This window comes from Sciurus carolinensis, chromosome 6, assembly GCF_902686445.1.
Source record: "Sciurus carolinensis chromosome 6, mSciCar1.2, whole genome shotgun sequence".
Classification (NCBI taxonomy): Eukaryota; Metazoa; Chordata; class Mammalia; order Rodentia; family Sciuridae; genus Sciurus; species Sciurus carolinensis.
The window spans coordinates 99389730-99413957 of record NC_062218.1 but is presented as its reverse complement, the minus strand read 5'-3'; the positions used below and the strand labels follow the sequence as shown (position 1 = coordinate 99413957).

The 24228-nt window shown below is 37.8% G+C and overlaps 2 protein-coding genes and 1 pseudogene across 2 annotated transcripts; 1 reads left to right on the top strand and 2 right to left on the bottom strand.

Annotated features, from left to right (window-relative positions):
- Window positions 1-583: 583 nt before the first annotated feature.
- LOC124987546 (histone H2A.Z-like) lies at window positions 584-1035 on the top strand (annotated as a pseudogene).
- Window positions 1036-4911: 3876 nt separating this feature from the next.
- LOC124987613 (protocadherin beta-3) lies at window positions 4912-10036 on the bottom strand. Its single transcript, XM_047556906.1, has one exon. The coding sequence runs from the start codon at window positions 9853-9855 to the stop codon at window positions 7555-7557; it is 2301 nt and encodes a 766-aa protein (XP_047412862.1). The 5' UTR covers window positions 9856-10036; the 3' UTR covers window positions 4912-7554.
- Window positions 10037-13255: 3219 nt separating this feature from the next.
- LOC124986950 (protocadherin beta-2) lies at window positions 13256-15857 on the bottom strand. Its single transcript, XM_047555801.1, has one exon. It carries the CDS (start codon window positions 15826-15828, stop codon window positions 13429-13431), a length of 2400 nt encoding a protein of 799 aa, XP_047411757.1. The 5' UTR covers window positions 15829-15857; the 3' UTR covers window positions 13256-13428.
- Between the last annotated feature and the right edge of the window lie 8371 nt (window positions 15858-24228).

Here is a 24228-nt window from a genome sequence, read left to right as displayed (position 1 = left end):
GCAGTCCTACACAAAGCCACCAAACAGATCAGATAATGACAATTCTGTCACTGAGGTCCTGGAGGACTTCCAACCCCATTCTGCCTCCTCTGGTGTCTTCCAAGCTGCTTGATTTTGCTGTGATCATGACCTTTTGGGTTTTAGGGATATTTTGAAGCTAGAGAGATGATGATGGGAATAGGGCAAGTTAAAATGCCATAAAAATCACCATTATTTAAAATCAATAGTCAATAAACTCATCCTAATAATACTTCAAGCCTTTTGTTAAAATCCAATTATCTGAACAAGTTGAATCTGACCATCTGTCTCAGTTTTCTCATTCCTTTTATGGAGAAAAGATTTCTTTAGAAATCTATAGAAGCTATTTTCACTGATATCCAAAATATATTCATTCGTTTTAAATTGTAAATTGCAGCAAAATGTACCACAATAATTCTTTGTAATAGCAAACTTGGACAACAAAACTTCAGTGCTGAGCACAGTCTGAATTGCTATGCAATGAAGGAGTAGGTGGTAGGATCTCATTGTGTGTCTGACTAGCCTCTTCTCTGCCTTGCTTGTTTGAGCTTCAGCACAATTCGAGATGGCTGGTGGTAAGGCTGGGAAGGACTCCAGAAAGGTCAAGACAAAGGAGGTTTCCCACTCACAGAGAGCTGACTTGTAGTTCCCAATGGGTGGTATTCATTGACACCTAAAATCTAGGACACCAGCCATGGACGTGTGGGTATAACTGACACTGTGTATAGCACAGTAATCCTGGAGTACCTCACCACAGAGGTACTTGAACTGGAAGGAAATGCATCAAAAGACTTAAAAGGTGAAGCATATCACCCCTCATCACTTGCAACTTGCTGTTCGTGGAGATGAAGAATTGGACTCTCTCATCAAGGCCAAAATTGCTGGTGGTGGTGTCATCCCACATATTCACAAATCTCTGATTGGGAAGAAAGGACAACAGAAGACTGTCTAAAGGATGCCTGGATTCCTTATTATCTCAGGACTCTAATACTCTTAACAGCTGTCCAGTGTTGGTGATTCCAGTGGACTGTATCTCTGCCTTTTTGTAATTCTGTTTGAGCAAGTTGGAAGTTTAATTAGCTTTCCAACCAACCAAATTTCTGCATTTAAATCTTAACCATATTTAAGTGTTACTGTGGTTTCAAAGGCACCATTGATTCTGAAGTAGTGGGTTTTGATTGAGTTGAATATTTTAAAAAACTGGATTTTAATTGTGATGCAGAAGTTATAGTAACAAACATTTGGTTTCATACAGACATTTTTCCACTCTGGTGAATAAGTTCAGTAAAGGTCATAAAAAAAAAAAAACTTCAATGCTGCCAGTTAACCTATTTTAAACAAAATAGAATGAGGCACAGGATAAAGAAATCCATTTCCTTATACAATAACTCAAAAAACTTCACACCAAAAAAAAAAAACCCAATCAATAAATGGGCAAAGGAACTAAACAGGCACTTCTTAGAAAAAAAAATATGAATGGTCAAAAAATATATGAAAAATGTTCATCAACTCTTGCAATCAGAGAAATGCAAAGCAAAACTACTCTCACTTCAGTCACAATGGTAATTATCAAGAATATAAGTAACAATAAATGTTGGTGAGGATGTGGGGAAAAAGGTTAATTCATACATTGCTGGTGGGAATGCAAATTAGTACAAGCACTATGGAAAGCTTTATGAATATTCCTTAGAAAACTTGGAATGGGACCAACATGTTACCAAGTTATCCCACTCCTTAGCTTATGCCTAAAGGACTTAAAATCAGCATACTATAGTGATGCAGCCACATCAATGTTTATAGCAGCTCGTTTCAGAATAGGAACCAACCTAGGTGCCCTTTGATAGATGAATGGATAAAGAAAATGTGGTATGTATAAACAATGGAACACTACTCAGCCTAAATAAGAATAAAATTATGGCATTTACCAGTAAATGAGCGAACTGGAGAATATCATACTAAGTGAAATAAGCTAGTCCCAAGAAAACAAAGGCCAAAAGTTCTCTGATATATGGATACTAACCTGCAACAAGGGAAGGTGGGAAGCGGAAGAATAGAGTTCATTGTACTAGACAAAGGGGAATGAAGGGAACGGAGAGGAGATGGGAATAGTAAAGACAGTAGAATGAATTGGACATAACTTTCTTTTGTTCATATATGAATACACAACCAGTGTAACTCCACATCATGTACAACCACAAGAATGGAAATTATACTCCATGTATGTAAGATATGTCAAAATACACTCTATTGTCATGTATACCTAAGAAGAACAAATAAAAAAAGAAATTCAAACAATAAAAAAGAAATCTATTTCCCCAGACATAATGAAATTTAAGTTAAAAAATACTCAAATCAAACTATTTAGTGAATACAATTTTGGTTTTTTATAAAGCCTAAATTGTCTTGGAAGCTAAGTTCCTCCTCAAAGTATTTTCTCAAGGGCAGTACATATTAGTTAGAGACAATTGACTTCAGAAATTTGAACACATTTGTTCTTGATAGTCCAGTCAGTACATTTTCATATTCTTCATATTCATAGCTGGCAAAATAAGCCCTATTAATGTTCACAGTCCTAAAAATGCTCAGAAAGCCCTTCTTATGAATAATAGTCCACTGAAATTTCTCTCTTCATCTTCCACATCAAAATAATACTGAACAGAAGCATAGAGAATGGGAAGAAATCTGAGTTCCATCAGTGATCATGACTATGAGGAACCTTTCTTTGATTCAAGGAAGGGAAGAAAAGGCTGGAAGAAGTCCTAGATGAGGAGTAGGATGACTCTGGCAAATAGATTTCCAGTTATTCTAAAAGCAGAACCAGTTGTATCTGGATATTCCTGTCACTTAGGTGTCTAGCTGTGCTTTAAATGTTCCATACATCCAGGCTGTAGACCCACATGCTAAACATCATGGATAAAATACTCATGAGTTTTAGGAATTTAGGTTACACTTTGTTCTACCTGACCAGCTCAGGGAATACTACAGAATTGCTTTGTAGTGAATTTTTTTGTCAACTACTCACTTTTCATATCTTGAGGGTCACATGCTAAAGTGCAGGGGTCCCCAAACACTTTTAGAACTCAAACTCCTCAAGATTCTTAAAAACCATGAATGTTAAAGCATATAAGTTCTATGGCCCATGCTGATGTGTCACGACCTGTGGCATGTCCTGTGGCATGTCCTGTGACAGCAGTGGGGGAATGATTTAGGTATTAGTCTCTAGGTAGTCTTTGTTTCTGGCACTATCAAAGTACAAGGTAGAAATGCTTCTATTGTATAATAATAAGATGCATGAGATTTTTGGTCAGGGAATTGTTGATAATGTCAGAAAATAGTCTGGTGATTTTGTGCTATATTTCTGCATGTACGTTTCTACCCTGGTGACAGAGGTGGTATTCAGTCTGGTAGCCATTACCAGAATAATAATTTTTGACAGGTGATTTCATGAGGAGGAAATTGTCTTGGAAGGTACAAGTCAATTTTGCATTATCACCAGAGCCCCATGCATTTTCTAAAAATAGTAAGCAAATTTCAGAAGATGAATCTTGGATTATTTTTTTCTGAGCATTGTCATGCATACTTCTTTCTTGAATCAAAGCCATGGTTTTTGCATATACTCCTCATGCATCAATTACTTCAGTTATAATTCAATTTTCTTTAAAATAAGGTTATTTACACTAAAGACTAAAGTTAAAATTTTCTCCATTAGCTATCATGTCTACCAGATTAACAGATAACATGATAACCAAGATGCAGAAGGTGATGTTCTCTGATATTTTTGCTTCATACAGCAAATGCAAAATGGTGTACCCCAAGGAAAATTGGGCCAGCTCAAACACAGCTTTAGGGCTGGGTGCAGAACTTCTACCACTGTGTAGCAAAGTTGAACCAAGCTTCCTTATTAGGACTTGGATTTGAAGAAGCCAGAGAAGACACCACCTTGAGTACTATTCTCCTTTCTCTCTATGTCTAAAACAGTACTAAAACAGTACGAAGGAAACCTCCAATAGAGATAAGTTATCAAAAAAATGTCAACAAGCATGTTGGGCAGAATAGCAACATTAAAACAGACTCAACAAATGAAAAACAGAATCAACAAATAAGAGTTGTTTCTCTACCATTAGAAATAGAGATTCAGAACAACATGGAAAGAACTCAAAAGATACTTAGTTTATTCAAAAAAATAGCAATTGGAAAATAAGAACAAGTTGTTATGAAAATTTGTCAAGCAAAATTTGAAAAAGAAAACATTTATATAAACAAAAACTTTAGTATATTAAATGAATCTTAGTTTGGGAATTAGCAAATATCAGAACATCAAAAATAAAGAAAAATTGAAAAGAGAATAAAGAGGTTTTCAGATAAAAGATACCGAGAAGTAGATTGACATTAAAACTTTCATCAACAGCGCTGAATACCCAAATAACAGAAAGAAAAATGAATGTAATTTTTAAGTTTATATAATCAACCAAACTATTGGTTAAGCATATATGTATTTGACATAAAATAACACAAATTATGACTGGTAGATTTATGTCTAAAAGTCTAACAATCTACTCCAAGAAACAAAGGTACTCCCAGAAACAAGTAGTGGGATGTAAAGAAAAACTGTCATGTTTTAAAAAAACTTTCATTTGTAAGAAAATAACATTTAAGAATAAAGAAGAAAAATTAGAGTTACTTCACTAGACTAATTGATATTGATTTATATGTAATTGATATTTGAAGTATAGCTTAGTCTTATGACAACCCCACATAAAATTTTAAAATTAATTACATCCCTTTGTTTTTCATCACTAAAAATTTGATTGTGAATATCAAATAACTAAATTATTTCTGAATTGATATGTTTACAGAAAAAGATGGACAGTGAATACTATCTAGAATTATATTTCTCAAATAAATTGTTACTTTGAAAGCTTTTTGAGTCTTTGGGATCTTGAAAATTTCATTTAATTTTGATACAATAAAGACTAACCAAAATTCAGTAGATGCATGAATTAAAAGCCAGCACATACAGATTTCAGGAGGTTAATGTGTGGAACAGAAAGCTCTTGTATTTAATTTCTTCTTTGTCCCTAAAATTGGCAAGTCAATTCTGAACCAAATTTGAGATTAACCTATTATTCTATAGTTCTCTGGGTTTTCAGAAGTTTCGACAAGCAAAGGGAGATCATTAAATTATAAATTGACTCCACAGAGATTGTAATTATTCTTATAATATTTAAAGGAATTATATATTCCTTTCTGAATACAGATATTTCTTTCAAAATTCAATGTGTAAATAAGTTTCAAGTAAATAAGTGCTTAGAATATTCCATGATTTCCCAAACATTCTGAAATTATTTATTTAATAAACGAATTGACCATCTATTATGTATGAGGCATTGTGCTATGTGCTATAAATTCAACTATGAATGAAAAAGAAAGACTTTTCAAACTAAAAGCCTACTAAGTTTATTTAGTGTATTCTCGAGTAAGAGGATTCAAATTTTTATTTGATTTCTCTTCTTTTTTGAAAATTGAAATATCAATTTGTAATTAATTGGCAGTAATGGATTTATCACTTGCAGAAGAAAATTCCTATAAAATTATTAATATACAAAGTCATGCCTTTTCCCTTGGAACAGATTTTCAGTTTATGGAATTCCAAGAAGTGGCAACAATAGTAATATACATGTGGTAGTCCCTCTCTCTCCTGAATTTAATAAAATATCCAGGTAAAGAAAATTTTGGAAGAGCTTCAAATAAAAGAATAAATGGTCCCTGACTACCCAGGAATAAAAATATATGTATTTCAAATCAAGAGTAAGGTGTTATTATTTCTGATATTCAATTTTAGTCCAGATTATCTTTTCTGACTGTTTCTGACTGTTCACTTTATCAACAATGTATAGTTCAATCCATCTATGTATTAAATCTGGTCTACTGTCTTCAATGTCTAAATAGCTCTTCAGCACACATGGCCCTTCTAAATTTATTCTCAGCTCATATACCATATTGGCCCCCCAGAATAATTAACTGCCCTCTATAATTCCCACAATTCAATACTCCCATTGCTCTGATACTATTAGATACTAAGGAAGCCAAATAAAGATATATGTTGATGAATGTTTCTTTTTCCTTATCTTCATAGACTCTCTGCTAAGTTTGAAAAGAAGAAAAAAAAATGATCTAAAGATCCACATCGAAAGCTCTCTATAAGAAATGTAGAATAAAAGGAATATTATTTTTCTAATTATTAAGGTTATTCATGCATTTGATGCTGTTACATTAATTGACACCTTCACCTTTTCTCTTATGCTTTTTTTTTTCTTCCTTTTTATACCAGGGATTGAACCCAAGGCCTCCTGCATACTAAGTACTAAAAACATGCTCTACCACTAAGCTATACCTCTAGCCCAACATAATTTAAGTGTGATTATAACTACATTTAATATGTGTAATGATGTCTACCTTTTAATTATAATATAGGAGGTAGAATACTGATGTGGATGGCAGTTTTCATACCAGGGAGACCATAAATAATCCTAAATCATGTCCGACTGCAATCTGAAGAAGGCAATCAAGACAGGAAGCAAACTATTTCCCTTATAAATCACTATATATGGTAAGTAGGTAAAAATAATAAAGTACAACTTGATGGGACACTGCTTTTCCTGTAAAACATTTAAAGATCAAATATCTGTGTATATTCCTGGGATAATAAGGCCCCCAGGTCTTTACATTTACATACCACAATTTACAAACCAAACTGTCATCCCATCAGATGCCTTACTAAATAAAGTTTCATAAAAAATGGAAAGAACAATCAGTTGTTTAAAATGGCTTAGGTTTAATTTTTCCCTCAGTCATCATAAATACACTTTAAGCAACCCTAAAAAGTACCTTCCTGAGAGTAATTTGCTGCATTTGTCTAAAATGTTTGTCCACTTGGGTCATAATAATGTATATAGTATTGAAATATTGATTGAAAGTGTTAATATAGAAAAAATTAAATGCATTACTTTCATTTGACTATTATGCCCCTAAAAAGATGGTACATTACTATATCTTACATCTTATTAATCCTCAAACTTCATTAACTATGGACCAAGCAGCTTTAGGAAAATAAACAAACAGCATATGAATAAACATTGAAAACAATAAATTACTAAATTTATGATTTGAAACTGTCTTCATTGCTTTGAAATATATAATTTGAAATATTATGAAATAAACATATTTGAAATCACCATTAATAGATAATGAATTTATTTTGGCTCCCCTATTAGAAAAAGAAGCATTAAGACTGCATTGATAAGACATGAAGCAGAAAAAAGGAAAATATGATGGATTAACATATACCTACATAGAAAGTGAAGTCTATATATAACAAAATATTATATCAACTAAAGTTTCTTGATTTTAAAAGGAAACATCCATAGCCACAAAAGTACTTTTTGATTTTTCTGTTAATGAAATCTATCTCTACAATTGCAATTTTAAAACAATGCTGCTAAGGGTTTGAACCACACCAGTGGAGATAATTGGACTCTAAAATTTGAAGTCATTGGTCCCTGAGCTTCCCATCAGACACACTTCATACTGGTAACTCTGGGACAGGGTCCCGGTGCCACTAACATCCACCAGGTGGCTAGGAAAGTGGCCCTCAGGCACAGAGCACACACCCAGCGGCGCCGCCCTGCACCTCCTGCACAGCCTCACCGCCACAAACACCAGCACCGAAAAGAGGAAGAGAGACGACACCGAAGCCAAGGCGATGACCAAGTAGACTGTCAGCGAGTCGGCCTGCGCGCGATCGGGCGCCACTTCCGGCAGCGGCAGGTAGGGCTGCGAGAAGCCATCCACCAGCAGCACGTGCAGCGTGACGCTGGCAGACAGCGGCGGCTCGCCATTGTCCTTGACCAGCACCACCAGCCTGTGCCTGGCCGCGTCGCGCTCGCTCAGCAGCCTGGCGGTGCGCACCTCGCCATTGTGCGCCCACACGCCAAACAGCCCGGGCTCCGTGGCCTTGAGCAGCTGGAACGACAGCCAGGCGTTCTGGCCCGAGTCTCCGTCCACCGCCACCACCTTGGTGACCAGGTAGCCCGGCTCTGCCGCCCTGGGCACCAGCTCGGTGCAGGGCGCAGAGGCGTTCTGCAGCGGGTAGAGCACGAAGGGCGAGTTGTCGTTGTCGTCCAGCACCACGACGCGCACCAGCGCCTGGCTGCTCAGCGCGGGCGAGCCTCGGTCTGTGGCGCCCACGCGGAACTCGAACGCCTGCAGGGCCTCGAAGTCCAGCGCCCTCAGCGCGAACAGCTGCCCGTTGTCCGCGTTGATGGAGACCAGCGAGGCGAGGGGCAGGTGCGGGTCCTGGGGCGGCAGCAGCGAGTAGGTCAGCTGGGCGTTGCTGCCTGAGTCTCTGTCTGTGGCGCTGACGCTGCCTATGTGCAGGGCGGGGCTGTTGTTCTCGCGCACCGACAGCGTGTAGGACGTCTGCGAGAAGGCAGGGGCGTTGTCGTTGACGTCGGAGATGAGGATTAGTATGCTGCGCTCGGTTTTCAGCCTGGGTGTCCCCAAGTCGGTGACTGTGATGGTGATGTTATATTCGGCTCTGCTTTCCCTGTCCAACGTTCCTTCAGACACTAGGGTGTAAAAATTCTCTACAGATGGTTTCAGGACGAAGGGGAGATTGTTTGGGATGGAACACTTCACTCTTCCGTTATCTCCAGAGTCTAGATCAGAAACACTGAAAATTGCCACCACAGTCTCTACCGAATTCTCAGGGATAGGACTGTTAACTGAGGAAAAGGTCAGTTCTGGTGGGTTGTCATTCACATCAACCACCTGAATCATGACTGTACATTTTCCTGAAAGACCCCCACCATCCTTGGCCTCTATGTCGACTTCATAAATATTTATTGCTTCAAAATTCAAATGTTTAACTAGTTGCATATCACCGGTAATAGGATTTAGTTGGAAAGTTTTGAGAATTTCTTCTGAAGCATGAAAAAATGCATATGATATTGTCCCAAAATTTCCTATATCTAAATCAGAAGCTGAAACAGTGACAATGACAGAATTAACAGGGATATTCTCTAGAATTTGAACATCATAGAGGGACTGTGCAAATTCTGGGGCATTGTCATTTATGTCTAAGACCAGGATGTGGATCTGGGCTGTTCCAGACCGTGGAGGCGAGCCGCCATCCAGCGCCATGAGTGTTAAGCTGAACTCTGGCTCCTCCTCCCGATCCAGTGCTTTGTCCAGTACTAGTTCTGGGTACTTCCTTCCATCTCTCCGACTGCGCATGAGAACATGAAAATGGGGATTGGGAGTAATCGTGTAGTTTTGGAGACTGTTTCTTCCTACATCCAAATCCTCAGCATATTCTAAAGGAATTATTGTTCCTGGTGGAGAGTTTTCAGGGATTTTCAGCTCCATTTCATTTTCAAAGAATACTGGAGCATGATCATTTACATCTATGACTTGGAGTTCCTGTGTAATTAACTGGAAGGGATTTTGCAATAATACCTGAAAATGCAGTATACATGACTCTGTAGGACCACATAGCTCCTCCCGGTCCAATTTCTCCTTCAGAAGCAGATCACCGGTGTGATGACTGAACTGAAAATGCTGTTTGTTTCCTTTAGACACAACTTGGGCCCCCCTTGCGACCAGGTCCTCTACCGTCAGTCCCAGATCCTTTGCTAGATTGGCTATTAAAAAGCCCCTCTCTTTTTCCTCAGCCACAGAATAGCGTCTTGACTCAAACCCAGCCAGAAACCCACCCAGTAAAACAAAGAAAAGCAGGACTTGCCTTTGTCTGAGAAAGCTGTCCCCTATGGCCTCCATTGCACTTCCTGCTATGTTCTTCCAAGAAATGTCGCCAAACCGAGTTTCAGAAGGCTCTGAGAAATGCAAAGTCTTGGAACTCTCAACCTGGTAATAATCCTTTCCAGAGACTCAGATTTGCTTGCTTAAAAATCTGCACTGTTTCACAAACCCTAGTTTATTGCACTGGATCGGTGCGCCAGGAATACCGTGTGCGTGTGATTTAATTCACCTTTTTAGTCAACAGCGCCACCATGCGTTCGCTCGCAGTTTTAAACTTTTGCGAAAGGTGGGTTTTGTTCTTGATTTTTTATATTGCTTATCCCCCTTATCAAATTCAGTTGAGGCTACTAGAAGATCGTCTCCTGTCATATGAGTTAAATAAACATAACCTAGAGAAGTAAATTGAACTCTTGAAGAAGCTATTGTTCCTAGTAGAATCCTTACATTATTTTGCAGAAGTGTACACATAGGTTACTACCCTCACTCTGTAATCATTACATACAAATTTAAAATTTTTCTCTAAACGAGAACATAATTAGAAATCCTATTTGTTATTTTATTTTCCAAAATTTGTAAAATGTGTGAGAGTTGCATTTATAGTCAGAAAAACACTATGAAATACAAGGTGGTAAAAAATTATAACAGGTCATATCAAGGGGTAGATCAGAGGGCTACAAATGCCTAATTCTATGTTTTCACCTTCAATGAACACTTGAGTGTTCTCTCCTCATTTCATAGTAATATTTCAATTATTATTTTAATCTGCATTAACTTATTTTCATAGATACCAAATTTGTAGAAGTTAGACATATAGTGGTAACAAGACAATATAAATATATTTTTATATCTAATGGATGTACAGACTTTAAGTAGATGTTCAGTGTGAGAAGTGTTGTATAGGAAATGTACTCAGTGCACTGAAAACATACAATAAAAAGACCTAACTTAAAATGGAGTGGTTAAGAAAGTATCTCCCAAAGATGCACCATTTAGTTTGGAACATGGATGAAAAGAGGTATGTCAGGCCGACTGTATAATATGTGAAATTCCTGAGCGAGAAAAGCATGACTAATCTAGTAAGGAAGGAGAGTGTATGCAGAACTTAGTGTCTCAAAAGTAGGTGAGAAGAGAAGGCTATAGAGATAAATGCAGGTCAAATAATGTGTGCTTAGATTTTATTCTAAGAATAAAGGCCATGTAAGGTTGTGGGACAATATACGAAGCAATGCAAACATCATGTGTTCAATTTAACCTCCTTTGTATTTTGACACAATTATCAGGAATACATACGCTGGTGCATCTATTGTGTCTATTCTTAGTAATGCTAAAAATAACATTCATTATAGTTTTTATATTTATACTATTTATTTTATCATAATTGAAACAGTTGTTATCGTTTGGGGATGGAAAATGGTAACTTACTCAAGGTCCTGCAAGTGATAAGAGTGATTATCAGAAACATTTTTTTATGTTACTGAGGACTGACCCTAGAGGTGCTCTACCACTGAGTCATATCCCCCCAAATTTTTTTAAAGTTTATTTTATGACAAGATCTCACTAAGTTGCTCAAGCTGGCCTTGAATCTGTGATCCTTCTGCCTTAGATAACCAAGATAGTGCTGTTTGTCACTGCTAATCTCAAAATGAGACTTTCAAAATTTATATTGTAATTTTAATCATATTCAAATATGCATAAAATTATATATAAATGCAAAGATAGACTGAATAACACTGATTAAAATTCATTTAACATATAGATCAGAAATTAAACTGCAAGAAATGAAGAAAGTTGGATGAATCATTAAGGAATTACAGAATATTTGAATTATAAAATTGAATAACACAATTTTCCCATTTGTATCCCTTAAGCCAATGAACAGGAAATTAAGCAGTAAGAAAAAAGGAAAGGTATGTTGAAGGAAAGGGACATTAAGGACTGATAACCAAATAATGTTTGACAACAATGTGTGACAAGTTCAATTATACAAAATTACATAATTCATTGTATATCAGAGTATTCAAATCCAGAAAAACTACTGACCATTAAGTATCTTAATATATTTAAATATTAATACATCATAGGTGAAATAAAGCTTCTTTCTTTCAATCAGACATTCAAAATTTTTATTAAGATCTTAAAATGTTCTTGTGACTGTGTTAATCATGCCATAATGGGGAGCTATTGACAAACATGATTTAAACAACTTTTAAAAAATTGAAAAATTCAGGGAACTAAAGGGAACAAATACAAGTAGTGGACCTGCATGCATTTTTGTCCTCCATCAGGTTATTTCTAACTGAATCATAAATGCACCAGAAAATTCTGAAAAATGCAAAGCCAAGCTACATGTGAATTTTCTAAAAGTTGGTAAAAGACAAAGATATATTCCTTGGTATATTTTTGGGTTGATGAAGGGCTCAGTTAGTGCATTTTAAATAATTAAAACATTTTTAAAAGTAGGATTGGAATAAGCAGAGAATTTTTTAAAGACTACTTTAAATAGGAAACATGAAAATTGGTATGCTTTTGAAAATCACTGGATATGTACTATTTAACTAAATTTTAGAATATGAGTGATTTTTGTACTGGAGATTGAGCCCAGGGTGTTATACATCTGAGCTACATCCCTAGTTCTTTGTATTGTTTTGAGGCAGGGTCTAAGTGGCTGAGGCTGGCCTTGGGCTTTCAATTTTCTGAGTTACTGGCAATGGGTCACTGCCCAGCTGAGTAATTTTTGACAAAAATTTATTGATAATTTGTAATATAAATATTTTGTAGAATCCAACAGTTAGACTTCTCATTAAACTAATAATTTTGACATGTGGATAACTTAAAGAAGTACATATTAGACGAATGCATGGAGGGTATAGCTTATTCATGAATATACCTATGTTAAGGGTTTGGCCAATGTGAGTTCACAGAATAAAAATTACACTAGGGGAAGAGGATATAAAACCCCAAAATATTTCAGATGGGAAATTTTATCCTGTGTAATGGTAGCAAATATTTTAAATGTAGGACTTCAAAATTAGCTAGGAACTGGGGATGTGAGTTTGGGGTAAGGTGTTCTAAATAAAAATTAAAGATTTCCAAAAATACAAAATTTACTTTCACACTTTAAGTCTAAGTTATGAGACAAATAAAAAAGGGAAGGCAAAAAATATATTATACCACAACCCCACATATTTAGAAATATCACTAATGTGCACAGAATTGGAATAGGATACTTGAGAGTGACAGAGAGAGAGAGAGAGAGAGAGAGAGAGAGAGAGGGAGAAAAGAAGAAGAAGAAGAAGAAGAAGAAGAAGAAGAAGAAGAAGAAGAAGAAGAAGAAGAAGAAGAAGAAAAAGAGGAGGAGGAGGAGGAGGAGGAGGAAGGGAGGAAGAGAAGGAGGAGGAAGAAGGAGGAGGAAGAAGGAGGGAGAAGGGTTGGGAGAAGGGGAAGAGGGGCGGGGAGGGGAGGAGGAAGAGAGAGGAGAAGAGAGTAGAGCAGAGGAAAGCAAAGGAGAGAAGCGACAACTCCAATGGGCGAAGCAATAAAAACAGAACTTTGCACAAATTGGGACCAGACTCAGTAGATCCTTCTGGATATTTAACTGAATTCACAACTATTCCTGAAACTGGGATGCTCATCACTAACTCTCTCCACACCTTGAGCAAGGATGTTCGGGATAACAGGCTTCAGGACTGTGAACTTGCTGGTGCCTAAGCCTCCCATCAGACACACCTCATACTGGTAGCTTTGGGACAGGGTCCCGGTGCCACTAACATCCACCAGGTGACCAGGAAAGTGGCCCTCAGGCACAGAGCACACACCCAGTGGCGCAGCCCTGCACCGCCTGCACAGCCTCACCGCCACAAACACCAGCACCGAAAAGAGGAAGAGAGACGACACCGAAGCCAAGGCGATGACCAAGTAGACTGTCAGCGAGTCGGCCTGCGCGCGCTCGGGTGCCACTTCCGGCAGCGGCAGGTAGGGCTGCGAGAAGCCATCCACCAGCAGCACGTGCAGCGTGACACTGGCAGACAGTGGCGGCTCGCCATTGTCCTTGACCAGCACCACCAGCCTGTGCCTGGCCGCGTCGCGCTCGCTCAGCAGCCTGGCAGTGCGCACCTCGCCATTGTGCGCCCACACGCCAAACAGCCCGGGCTCCGTGGCCTTGAGCAGCTGGAACGACAGCCAGGCGTTCTGGCCCGAGTCTCCGTCCACCGCCACCACCTTGGTGACCAGGTAGCCCGGCTCTGCCGCCCTGGGCACCAGCTCGGTGCAGGGCGCAGAGGCGTTCTGCAGCGGGTAGAGCACGAAGGGCGAGTTGTCGTTGTCGTCCAGCACCACGACGCGCACCAGCGCCTGGCTGCTCAGCGCGGGCGAGCCTCGGTCTGTGGCGCCCACGCGGAACTCGAACGCCTGCAGGGCCTCGAAGTCCAGCGCCCTCAGCGCGAACAGCTGCCCGTTGTCCGCGTTGATGGAGACCAGCGAGGCGAGGGGCAGGTGCGGGTCCTGGGGCGGCAGCAGCGAGTAGGTCAGCTGGGCGTTGCTGCCTGAGTCTCTGTCTGTGGCGCTGACGCCGCCTATGTGCAGGGCTGGCTGGTTGTTCTCGCGCACCGACAGCGTGTAGGACGTTTGGGAGAAGGCAGGGGCGTTGTCGTTGACGTCGGAGACGAGGATTAGTATGTTGTGCTGGGTTTTCAGCCTGGGTGTTCCCATGTCATTGACGGTGATGGTGACATTATACTCAGACCTGGTCTCCCGGTCCAGGGCTGTGTTTGTTACAAGAGTGTAAAAGTTCTCTACAGACGGTTTCAGGAAGAAAGGAAGGTCATCTTGGATGGAACAAACTGTTCTTCCATTGTCCCCCGAGTCAGGATCTGAAACACTGAATACAGCAATTATGGTTTCGTGCAAGTTTTCTGGTATCTGATTGAGAAGTGTAGACATGGTCAGTTCTGGAGGGTTGTCATTCAAGTCTATCACTTGGATAAGAACCACAGAACTTGCAGAAAGGCCTCCACCATCTGTCGCCTGAATATTTACAGTGTAAGTCTGAACTGATTCAAAGTCCAGTTTCTGTGTTAAAAGGAGTTCTCCCGATTTTGCATTTATTTGAAAGGTTTTGCGAATATCTTCAGAGGCTTGGAAAAATGCATAAGATATTTGTCCATAAACTCCAATATCTAAATCCCTGGCAGAGACAGTAGCAATGTGCAATCCAATGGGGCTGTTCTCCGGAACCCGCACCTCATAGAGTACTTTTGTAAACTCTGGGGCATTGTCATTGATGTCCAAGATTTCAACGAGGACCAGGGCAGTGCCGGACCTGGGTGGAGTTCCGCCATCCAGTGCTGTAAGAGTTAACCTGAGCTCAGGCTGTTCCTCACGATCCAGTGCTTTGTCCAGCACCAGCTGTGGTAATATGCCATCGGCACTGTCTTGTAGTATAAGATGAAAGTAGAAATTGGGGCTGATTGTGTAACTTTGCAGACTATTGCTTCCTACATCTAAATCCTGAGCACGTTCTATTAGGAAAGTGGTTCCAGGTGTGGTGCTTTCTGAAATTTTCAAAATTATTTCTTTGTCTAGGAAAATAGGAGAATGATCATTTATGTCCCTAATCTGTAGCTCAGCCTGAAAAAACTGCAAGGGATTTTCCAATAACAATCGGAAAGGTAATACACAGGGCTCCATGGGGCCACATAACTCCTCTCGGTCCAGTTTCTCATTTAACAATAAATCCCCTGTCTGCCTATCAAATTGTAAACTCAGTTTTTTCCCTTTGGAAACAACCTGGGGACCCCGCACAATCAGTTCGTCTACTTCCAGCCCCAGGTCTTTTAATAAATTGGCCACAAAGAAGCCACTCTCCATTTCCTCGGCCACTGAATAGCGCCTACTCTCAGAACCAGCCAGAGCTATGCCCAGCAAAACAAAGAATATCAGGACTTGCCTTTGTTTCAGAAGGAGCTCCTTTCCCTCTCCAGCTTCCATTGCCATCTGGTCTCCCAGCAAACCCGCTCCAGCTACGGCTTACGTTGTCCCTGACTCTTATGTCTCAATATCTCGTTGATACTGAGATAAGTAAACAATCCTAGGGCCTGGATTTCCCGGAACAGCCGCCTTAGAAAGCCTCCTCTTCCTGCTTGCTTCTTTATCTGAGTATCTGGCTAAACCTGCCGCCAGCAGTTGGCTTTTGTTCCTTCTACTTCTAAGGTTACAGCACCACCCCGCGTTCTTTCCGCGCATTTATTTTCTCCAAAACAAGAAAATCACCAACACTCTTCCAGATTGATGGCTGAAATTGAGTATTTTCAGTTAGTATCTTCCAATTTACCAAAGTCTTATCTACATTTTGAAAGTCTTTCATTGCATCTAAAATTAGGTGGGGCAAATTACTACAAATTAGCATTGACAAATTAGTTTCCTTGCTGATCCATGTGGCTCTGGAAAAAAGATCAACTTTTTAAGCTGGAAGAATGACCTCAGTCCTAGGATGCAGTAGAAAGAAGTTGATTAGAAATATCCCAGTTTTTATAAGAATCTGGGCATGCACAAATCTGGGTGGTGATTAGGTTACCATCCTCACACTCAAATCCAAATGAAAAATATCAAGATCCAAGGAAAGCACATAATTCAGTGAGAAAGTTCTGGTGAACAGTGAAATATTCTTACTTACATTTCTTTCTTGCATTGCTCTCAATTCTTATTTCCCTGAAGTTTGATATGAGTGAGCCACATGAAAATCTCAAAGAGCAATTTTTTTCTGAATATGGCAATATTTTTATTTTCCTTTCAAATATAATAAGAGCATTTTTGTATAATTTTATTCAATATTGAATCTAGTAAAATTAATAATTCCATATCATAAGCCGAGTAAACCTGGGTGCAGTGGTACACACTGAAATCTCAGTGGCTCAGGAGGCTGAGGCAGGAGGATGGTAAGTTCAAAGCCAGCCTCAGCAATTTAGTGAAGCCCTAAGCAACTCAAATATAAAAAGTGATTGGGGATGTGACTCACTGGTAAAGTGCCCCTGGGTTCAATCCCTGGCCCAACCTCCCCCCCCCCAAAAAAAAACAGTAAATATTAAGATTTTCCCAAATTATCTTTTTAAAAAATGTCTTTAACCCAGCAGCTCAGGAGGCTTAAGTAGAAGGATGGGGAGTTCAAAGTCAGCCTCAGCAGTTAGGCCCCAAGAAACTCAGTGAGAACCTGTCTCTAAATAAAATAAGAAAAAGGACTATGGGCCAGGGGCGGTGGTGGTGCAGGCCGGTAATCCCAGTGGCTCAGGAGGCTGAGGCAGTAAGATCAGGAGTTCAAAGCCAGTCTCAGCAAAAAGCCAGGTGCTAAGCAACTCAGTGAGACCTGTCTCTAAATAAAATACAAAATAGGGCTATGGATATAGCTCGTGTTTGAGTGCCCTGGTTTCAATCTCCATCACAGACACAAAAATGTCTTTTAAGAGAGTATTTGTTAAATCCCATTCCAAACAAAGTACATTTGTTAGGTTTTAAAAAGTTACTGTCTTGTTGTATTTAAAAATAATATATGATAAAAAGAAATGAGACATCAAGCCACATATCAGGCTTGATAACCACAATGAGATATGAAGGAAACTAAAAGCATACTGTGTAAGCCAATCGGAGGGGATTGGGGATGAGTCTAAGTGGTAGAGCACTTTGGTGAGGACCTGAGTTCCATCCCCAACACTACACAAAATACAAAGTCAACCAATCTGAAGACTGTGTATTGAATTATTCCAACTACATGAACTTCTAGTAAAATCGAAAATATAGAGACATTAAAAGGATGTGTGGTTGCCATGGGGAGAGGGTTGGAGGAGCAAAAAGATAAAATACAAGTGATTTTTAGAGCAATGAAACTTTATTATGCTGTAATTGTAGATAAAAGACATTACATATTTGTAAAAACTCACAGAATGTACAACATCAAAAAGTCAACCCTAATGTAAATTATTAACTTTAGTTTTCAGTACTTGTAATAATTATATAACACTAAGACAAGATAATTAGTGGTAGGGAAAACAATGGGAAAGATAAGGTAGATATGAATGCAATACTATCTGCCTAATTATCTGTAAAACCTAAAATTGCTCTAAAATAGTTTTTATAATAATTTAAATATCTTTATTAATAAAATTTTCAAATATATTGAAAATTTAAAGGAATTATACAATAAATACAACTCCACCCTCCATCCAACCAAAATAAGTATTTATAATTTTGTCATATTTGTTGTTCTACCTTTTATTCTACATACGACTTTTTTTGCTGATTAATTTGAAAGTTACTTGTAGATATTGATTTCTAAATATTCAGTATACATTTCCTAAGTATAAGGACATCATCCCACAAAATCACAATGCTACTATCATATCTAATAAATTAATGATAATTCTATATCATTTTAAAGTTCAGTTCCTGTTAAATCTCACTAAATATTCTTCCATTATCCTCTTCCAATTTTCTTCAACTTTGATAAGGATCAATATTCACAACTGAGCTCCCTTTAGAAATGCACTATTATCCACTTGTTGTAAGGAATGTCTTGGAAACTTTTTAAACCAAATTCTATGATTTTATTATGTGTTAGGACTATTTACTAGAGAATAGTCTCCCATTTCTTTTGACACTAAATTTTTTGAAGTGTTCAAACCAGTTTTTCTTGGGGATATCCTATATCCTCAATTTATTTGTTAGTTTCCTCATAGTATCATTTAACTTGTTCCTCTATGCCTTGTATTTTAGAAGACTGGAATCAATGATTTTTTTTTTTGTACCAGGGATTGAACCCAGGGGTGCTTAACCAGTGAACTACCTCCCCAGACCCTTTTGTATTTTATTTTGAAATAGGGCCTTGGTAAGTTGCTTAGGGACTCACTAAATGGATGATTCATTAAATGTAACAATTGTGTAATATTTTAAAGATCTCATATTTTCTGAAAAAATTGGAATATCATGTTTCCTTTGTTAACATTTAGAAAACAGATACCTACTTTGGTTGATATTTATTTATTTTTTATTGGAGGCTGTTATACAGGGGGTAACAGTAATCCTTTTTAAAAATTTATTTATATTGTAAACAAATGGGATACATGTTGTTTCTGTTTCTACATGAAGTAAAGGCAAACCATTTGTGTAATCACACATCTACACCGGGTAATGGTTTTTGATTCATTCTGTTATTTTTTTTCTTCCTCCCACCCCTCACACCCCTCTTTTCCCTATATACAGTCCCTCCTTCCTCCATTCTTGCCCCATCCCACTCCCCATTATATGTCATCATCCGCTTATCAGCAAGATCATTCGTCCTTTGGTTTTTTGAGATTGGCTTATCTCACTTAGCATGATATTCTCCAATTTCATCCATTTGCCTACAAATGCCATAATTTTATTATTCTTTATACCCGAGTAATATTCCATTGTATATATATATATACATTGTATATATATATATATATACCACAGTTTCTTTATCCATTCATCGATCGAAGGACATCTAGGTTGGTTCCACAAACTGGCTATTGTGAACTGAACAGCTATGAACATTGATGTGGCTGTATCTCTGTGGTATGCTGATTTTAAGTCCTTTGGATATAGGCCAATGAGTAGGATATCTGGATCAAATGGTGGTTCCATTCCAAACTTTCTGAGAAATCTCCATACTACTTTCCAGAGTGGCTGCACTAATGTGCAACCCCACCAGCAATGTATGAGTGTACCTTTTTCCCCACATCCTTGCCAACACCTACTGTTGCTTGTATTCTTGATAATTGCCATTCTAATTGGGGTGAGATGGAATCTTAGGGTAGTTTTGATTTCCATTTCTCTTATTACTAGAGATGTTGAACATTTTTTCATATATCTGTTGATTGCTTGTAGATCTTCTGTGAAGTGTCTGTTCATTTCCTTAGCCCATTTGTTGATTGGATTATTTGTATTCTTGGTGTAGAGTTTTTGAGTTCTTTATAGATTCTGGAAATTAGTGTTTTATCTGAAGTATGAGTGGCAAAGATTTTCTCCCACTCTGTATGTTCTTTCTTCGCATTGCTGATACTTTCCTTTGCTGAGAGAAAGCTTTTTAGTTTGAATCTATCCCAGTTATTGATTCTTGCTTTTATTTCTTGTGCTATGGGAGTCCTGTTAAGGAAGTCTGATCCTAAGCCAACATGTTGAAGATTTGGACCTACTTTTTCTTCTATAAGATGAAGGGTCTCTGGTCTGATTCCAAGGTCCTTGATCCATTTTGAGTTGAGTTTTGTGCAGGTTGAGAGATAGGGGTTTAGTTTCATTCTGCTGCATATGGATTTCCAGTTTTCCCAGCACCATTTGTTGAAGAGGCTATCTTTTCTCCATTGTATATTTTTGGCCCCTTTGTCTAGTATGAGAAAATTGTATTTACTTGTGTTTGTGTCCATGTCCTCTATTCTGTACCATTGATCTACATGTCTATTTTGGTACCAATACCATGCCATTTTTGTTACTATTGCTTTGTAGTATAGTTGAAGATCTGGTATTGCGATACCCCATGTTTCACTCTTCCTGCTAAGGATTGCTTTAGCTATTCTGGGTTTTTTATTCTTCCAGATGAATTTCATGATTGCTTGCTCTATTTCTGTAAGGTACATCATTGGGATTTTAATTGGAATTGCATTGAATTTGTATAGCACTTTTGGTTGTATGGCCATTTTGACAATATTAATTTTGCCTATCCAAGAACATGGGAGATCTTTCCAACTTCTAAGGTCTTCCTCATTTCTTTCTTCAATGTTTTGTATTTTTCATTGTAGAGATCTTTTACCTCTTTGATTAAATTGATTCCCAAGTATTTTATTATTTTTTTTGGAAGCTATTGTAAATGGAGTTGTTTTCCTCATTTCCCTTTCAGATGTTTTATCGCTTGTGTATGAAAATGCTTTAGATTTATGCATGTTGATTTTATAGCCTGCTATTTTGCTCAATTCATTGATGAGGTCTAGAAGTTTTCTGGAGGAGTTTTTTGGATCCTCTAAATATAGAATCATGTCATCAGCAAATAGTGACAGCTGAAGTTCCTCTTTTCCTATTCGTATCACTTTAATTTCTTTAGTCTGCCTAATTGCTCTGGCTAGAGTTTCGAGAACAATTTTAAATAGAAGTGGTGAAAGAGGACATCCCTGTCTTGTTCCCATTTTTAAAGGGAATGGTTTCAGTTTTTCTCCATTAAGAATGATGTTGGCCATGGGCTTAGCATAAATAGCCTTTACAATGTTCAGGTATGTTCCTACTATCCCTATTTTTTCTAGTGTTTTGAGCATGAAGGGGTGTTGTATTTTGTCAAATGCTTTATCAATTGAAATAACCATATGATTCTTATCCTTAGTCTATTGACATGATGGATTACGTTTATTGATTTATGGATGTTAAACCATCCTTGCATTCCAGGTATCAACCCCACTTGATCGTGGTGTACAATTTTCTGAATATGTTTTTGGATACGGTTTGCCAATATTTTGTTAATGATCTTTGCATCTATATTCATCAAGGATATTGGTCTAAAATTTTCTTTCCTTGATGTGTCTTTGCCTGGTTTAGGTATGAGGGTAATATTAGCTTCATAGAATGAGTTTGGTAGGGTACCCTCCTTTTCTATTTCCTGGATACTTTGAGAAGTATTGGAATGAGTTCTTCTTTGAAGGTCTTGTAGAACTCGCCTGACAATCCATCTGGTCCTGGGCTCTTCTTGGATGGTAGGTTTTTAATGACTTCTTCTATTTCATTGCTTGATATTGATCTGTTTAAATTGTGTATGTCCTCCTGGTTCAGTTTGGGAGGAGCATAAGTCTCTAGAAATTTATCAATGTCTTTGGTAGTTTCTATTTTGTTGGAATACAGATTTTCAAAGTAGCTTCTCATTATGTTATGTATCTCACTGGTGTCTGTCATGATATTTCCTTTTTCATCATGAATTTTAGTAATTTGAGTTTTCTCTCTCCTTCTCTTTGTTAGTGTGGCTAAGGTTTTGTCTATTTTGTTTACTTTTTCAAAGAACCAACTTTTTGTTTTGTCAATTTTTTGAATTGTTTCTTTTGTTTCAATTTCAGCTCTGATTTTAATTATTTCCTGTCTTCTACTACTTTTGCTGTTATTCTATTCTTCTTTTTCTAGGGCTTTGAGCTGTAATGTTAGGTCATTTAGTTGTTGACTTTTCATTCTTTTCTTGAATGAGCACCATGCAATGAATTTTCCTCTAAATACTACTTTCATAGTGTCCCAGAGATTTTGATATGTTGTATCGTCATTCTCATTGACCTCTAAGAATACTTTTATCTCCTCCCTGATGTTTTTTGTTATCCATGTTTCAATCAATAGCATATTATTTAGTCTCCAGGTGTTGGAGTAATTTCTGTTTTTTATTTTGTCATTGATTTCTACTCTCAGTCCATTGTGATCTGATAGAACACAAGGCAGTATCTCTATTTTTTTGCATTTCCTAAGGGCTGCTTTGTAGCATTACATATGGTCAATATATTTTTGAGTAGGTTCCATGTGCTGCTGAGAAGAAAGTGAATTCGCTCGTTGATGGATGGAATATTCTATATATGTCGCTTAAGTCTAGGTTATTGATTGTGTTATTGAGTTCTATGGTTTCTTTGTTTGGTTTTTGATTGGAAGATCTATCTAGTGGTGACAGCGGTGTGTTATAGTCACCCAGAATTATTGTGTTGTGGTCTATTTGATTCCTGAAATTGAGAAGGATTTGCTTGATGTACAGGGATGCACTGCTGTTTGGGGCATAAATATTTACGATCGTTATGTCTTCCTGATTCATGGTTCCCTTAAGCAGTATGAAATGTCCTTCTTTACCCCTTCTGACTAACTTTGGCTTGAAGTTCACTTTATCTGATATAAGGATGGAAATTCCCTCTTTTTTACTGGGTCCATGTGCGTGGTAGGTTTTTTCTCATCCTTTCACCTTTAGTCTGTGGATGTCTTTTTCTATGAGATGAGCCTCTTGCAGGCAGCATATTGTTGGGTCTTTCTTTTTAATCCATTCTGCCAGTCTATGTCTTTTGATTTTTGATTTCAGGCCATTAACATTAAGGTTATTATTGAGATATTATTTGTATTCCCAGTCATTTGGGCTTATTTTTGGTTTTTAACTTGGCTTGATTTCTCCTTTGAGTGGGTTTTTCTCTAAGGTAGTTCCTCCCTTTGCTGACCTACATTGTTGTTTTTCATTTCCTCCTCATGCAATATTTTGTTGAGAATATTCTGTAGTGCAGTCTTTCTATTTGTAAATTCTTTTAACTTTTGTTTATCATGGAAGGATTTTATTTCATCTTCAAATCTGAAGGTTAGTTTTGCTGGGTATAGGATTCTTGGTTGGCAACCATGTTCTTTCAGAGCTTGAAATATGTTGTTCCAGTCCCTTCTAGCTTTTAGAGTCTGGGTTGAGAAGTGTGCTGCTATCCATATTGGTTTCCCCCTTTATGTAATCTGATGCTTTTCTCTCATGGCCTTCAAAATCCTATCTTTATTTTGAATATTAGGCATTTTCATTATAATGTGCCTTTGTGTGGATCTGTTGTGATTCTGTGCATTTGGTGTTCTGTAAGCCTCTTGTATTTGATTTTCCATTTCATTCTTCAGGTTTGGGAAATTTTCTGATATTATTTCATTGAATAGATTGTTCATTTCTTTGGTTTGTATCTCTGTGCCTTCCTCAATCCCAATAATTCTTAAATTTGGTCTTTTCATGATGTCCCATAGTTCTTGGAGATTCTGTTCATGATTTCTTACCATCTTCTCTGTTCGGGCAACTTTATTTTCAAGATTAAATATTTTGTCTTCATTGTCTGAGGTTCTGTCTTCCAAGTGGCCTAGTCTTTTGGAGATGCTTTCCATTGAGTTTTTTATTGGTTTATTGTTTCCTTCATTTCAAGGATTTCCATTTGGTTTTTTTTTTTTTTTTTTTGAGAATCTCTATCTCTTTGTTAAAATGATCTTTTGCTTCCTGCAGTTGCTCTTTCAACTGCTTATTGGTATGATCATTCATTGCCTGCATTTGCTCTCTTATCTCATCCTTTGCTTCGCAAATCATCTTAATCATGTATAATCTGAAGTCCTTTTCTGACATTTCTTCTACCATACTGTCACTGGATTCTACTAATAGAGAATCTAGATTTGTTTGGATCATTTTCTTCCCTTGTTTTTTCATGTTGTTCATATATCTTCCCCTCTAGCAGTGCAGATCTGGGGTATTGCAGATTCCCCCCAATAGGCTTATAGTGGCCCTATAGGTTTCCAAAACCTTTTCTTTAAGGGGAGATCAATATTAGCAGTGCCCAATTCAGACACTATGCAATCCTAGACCAAATAACCCCTATGAGGACATTA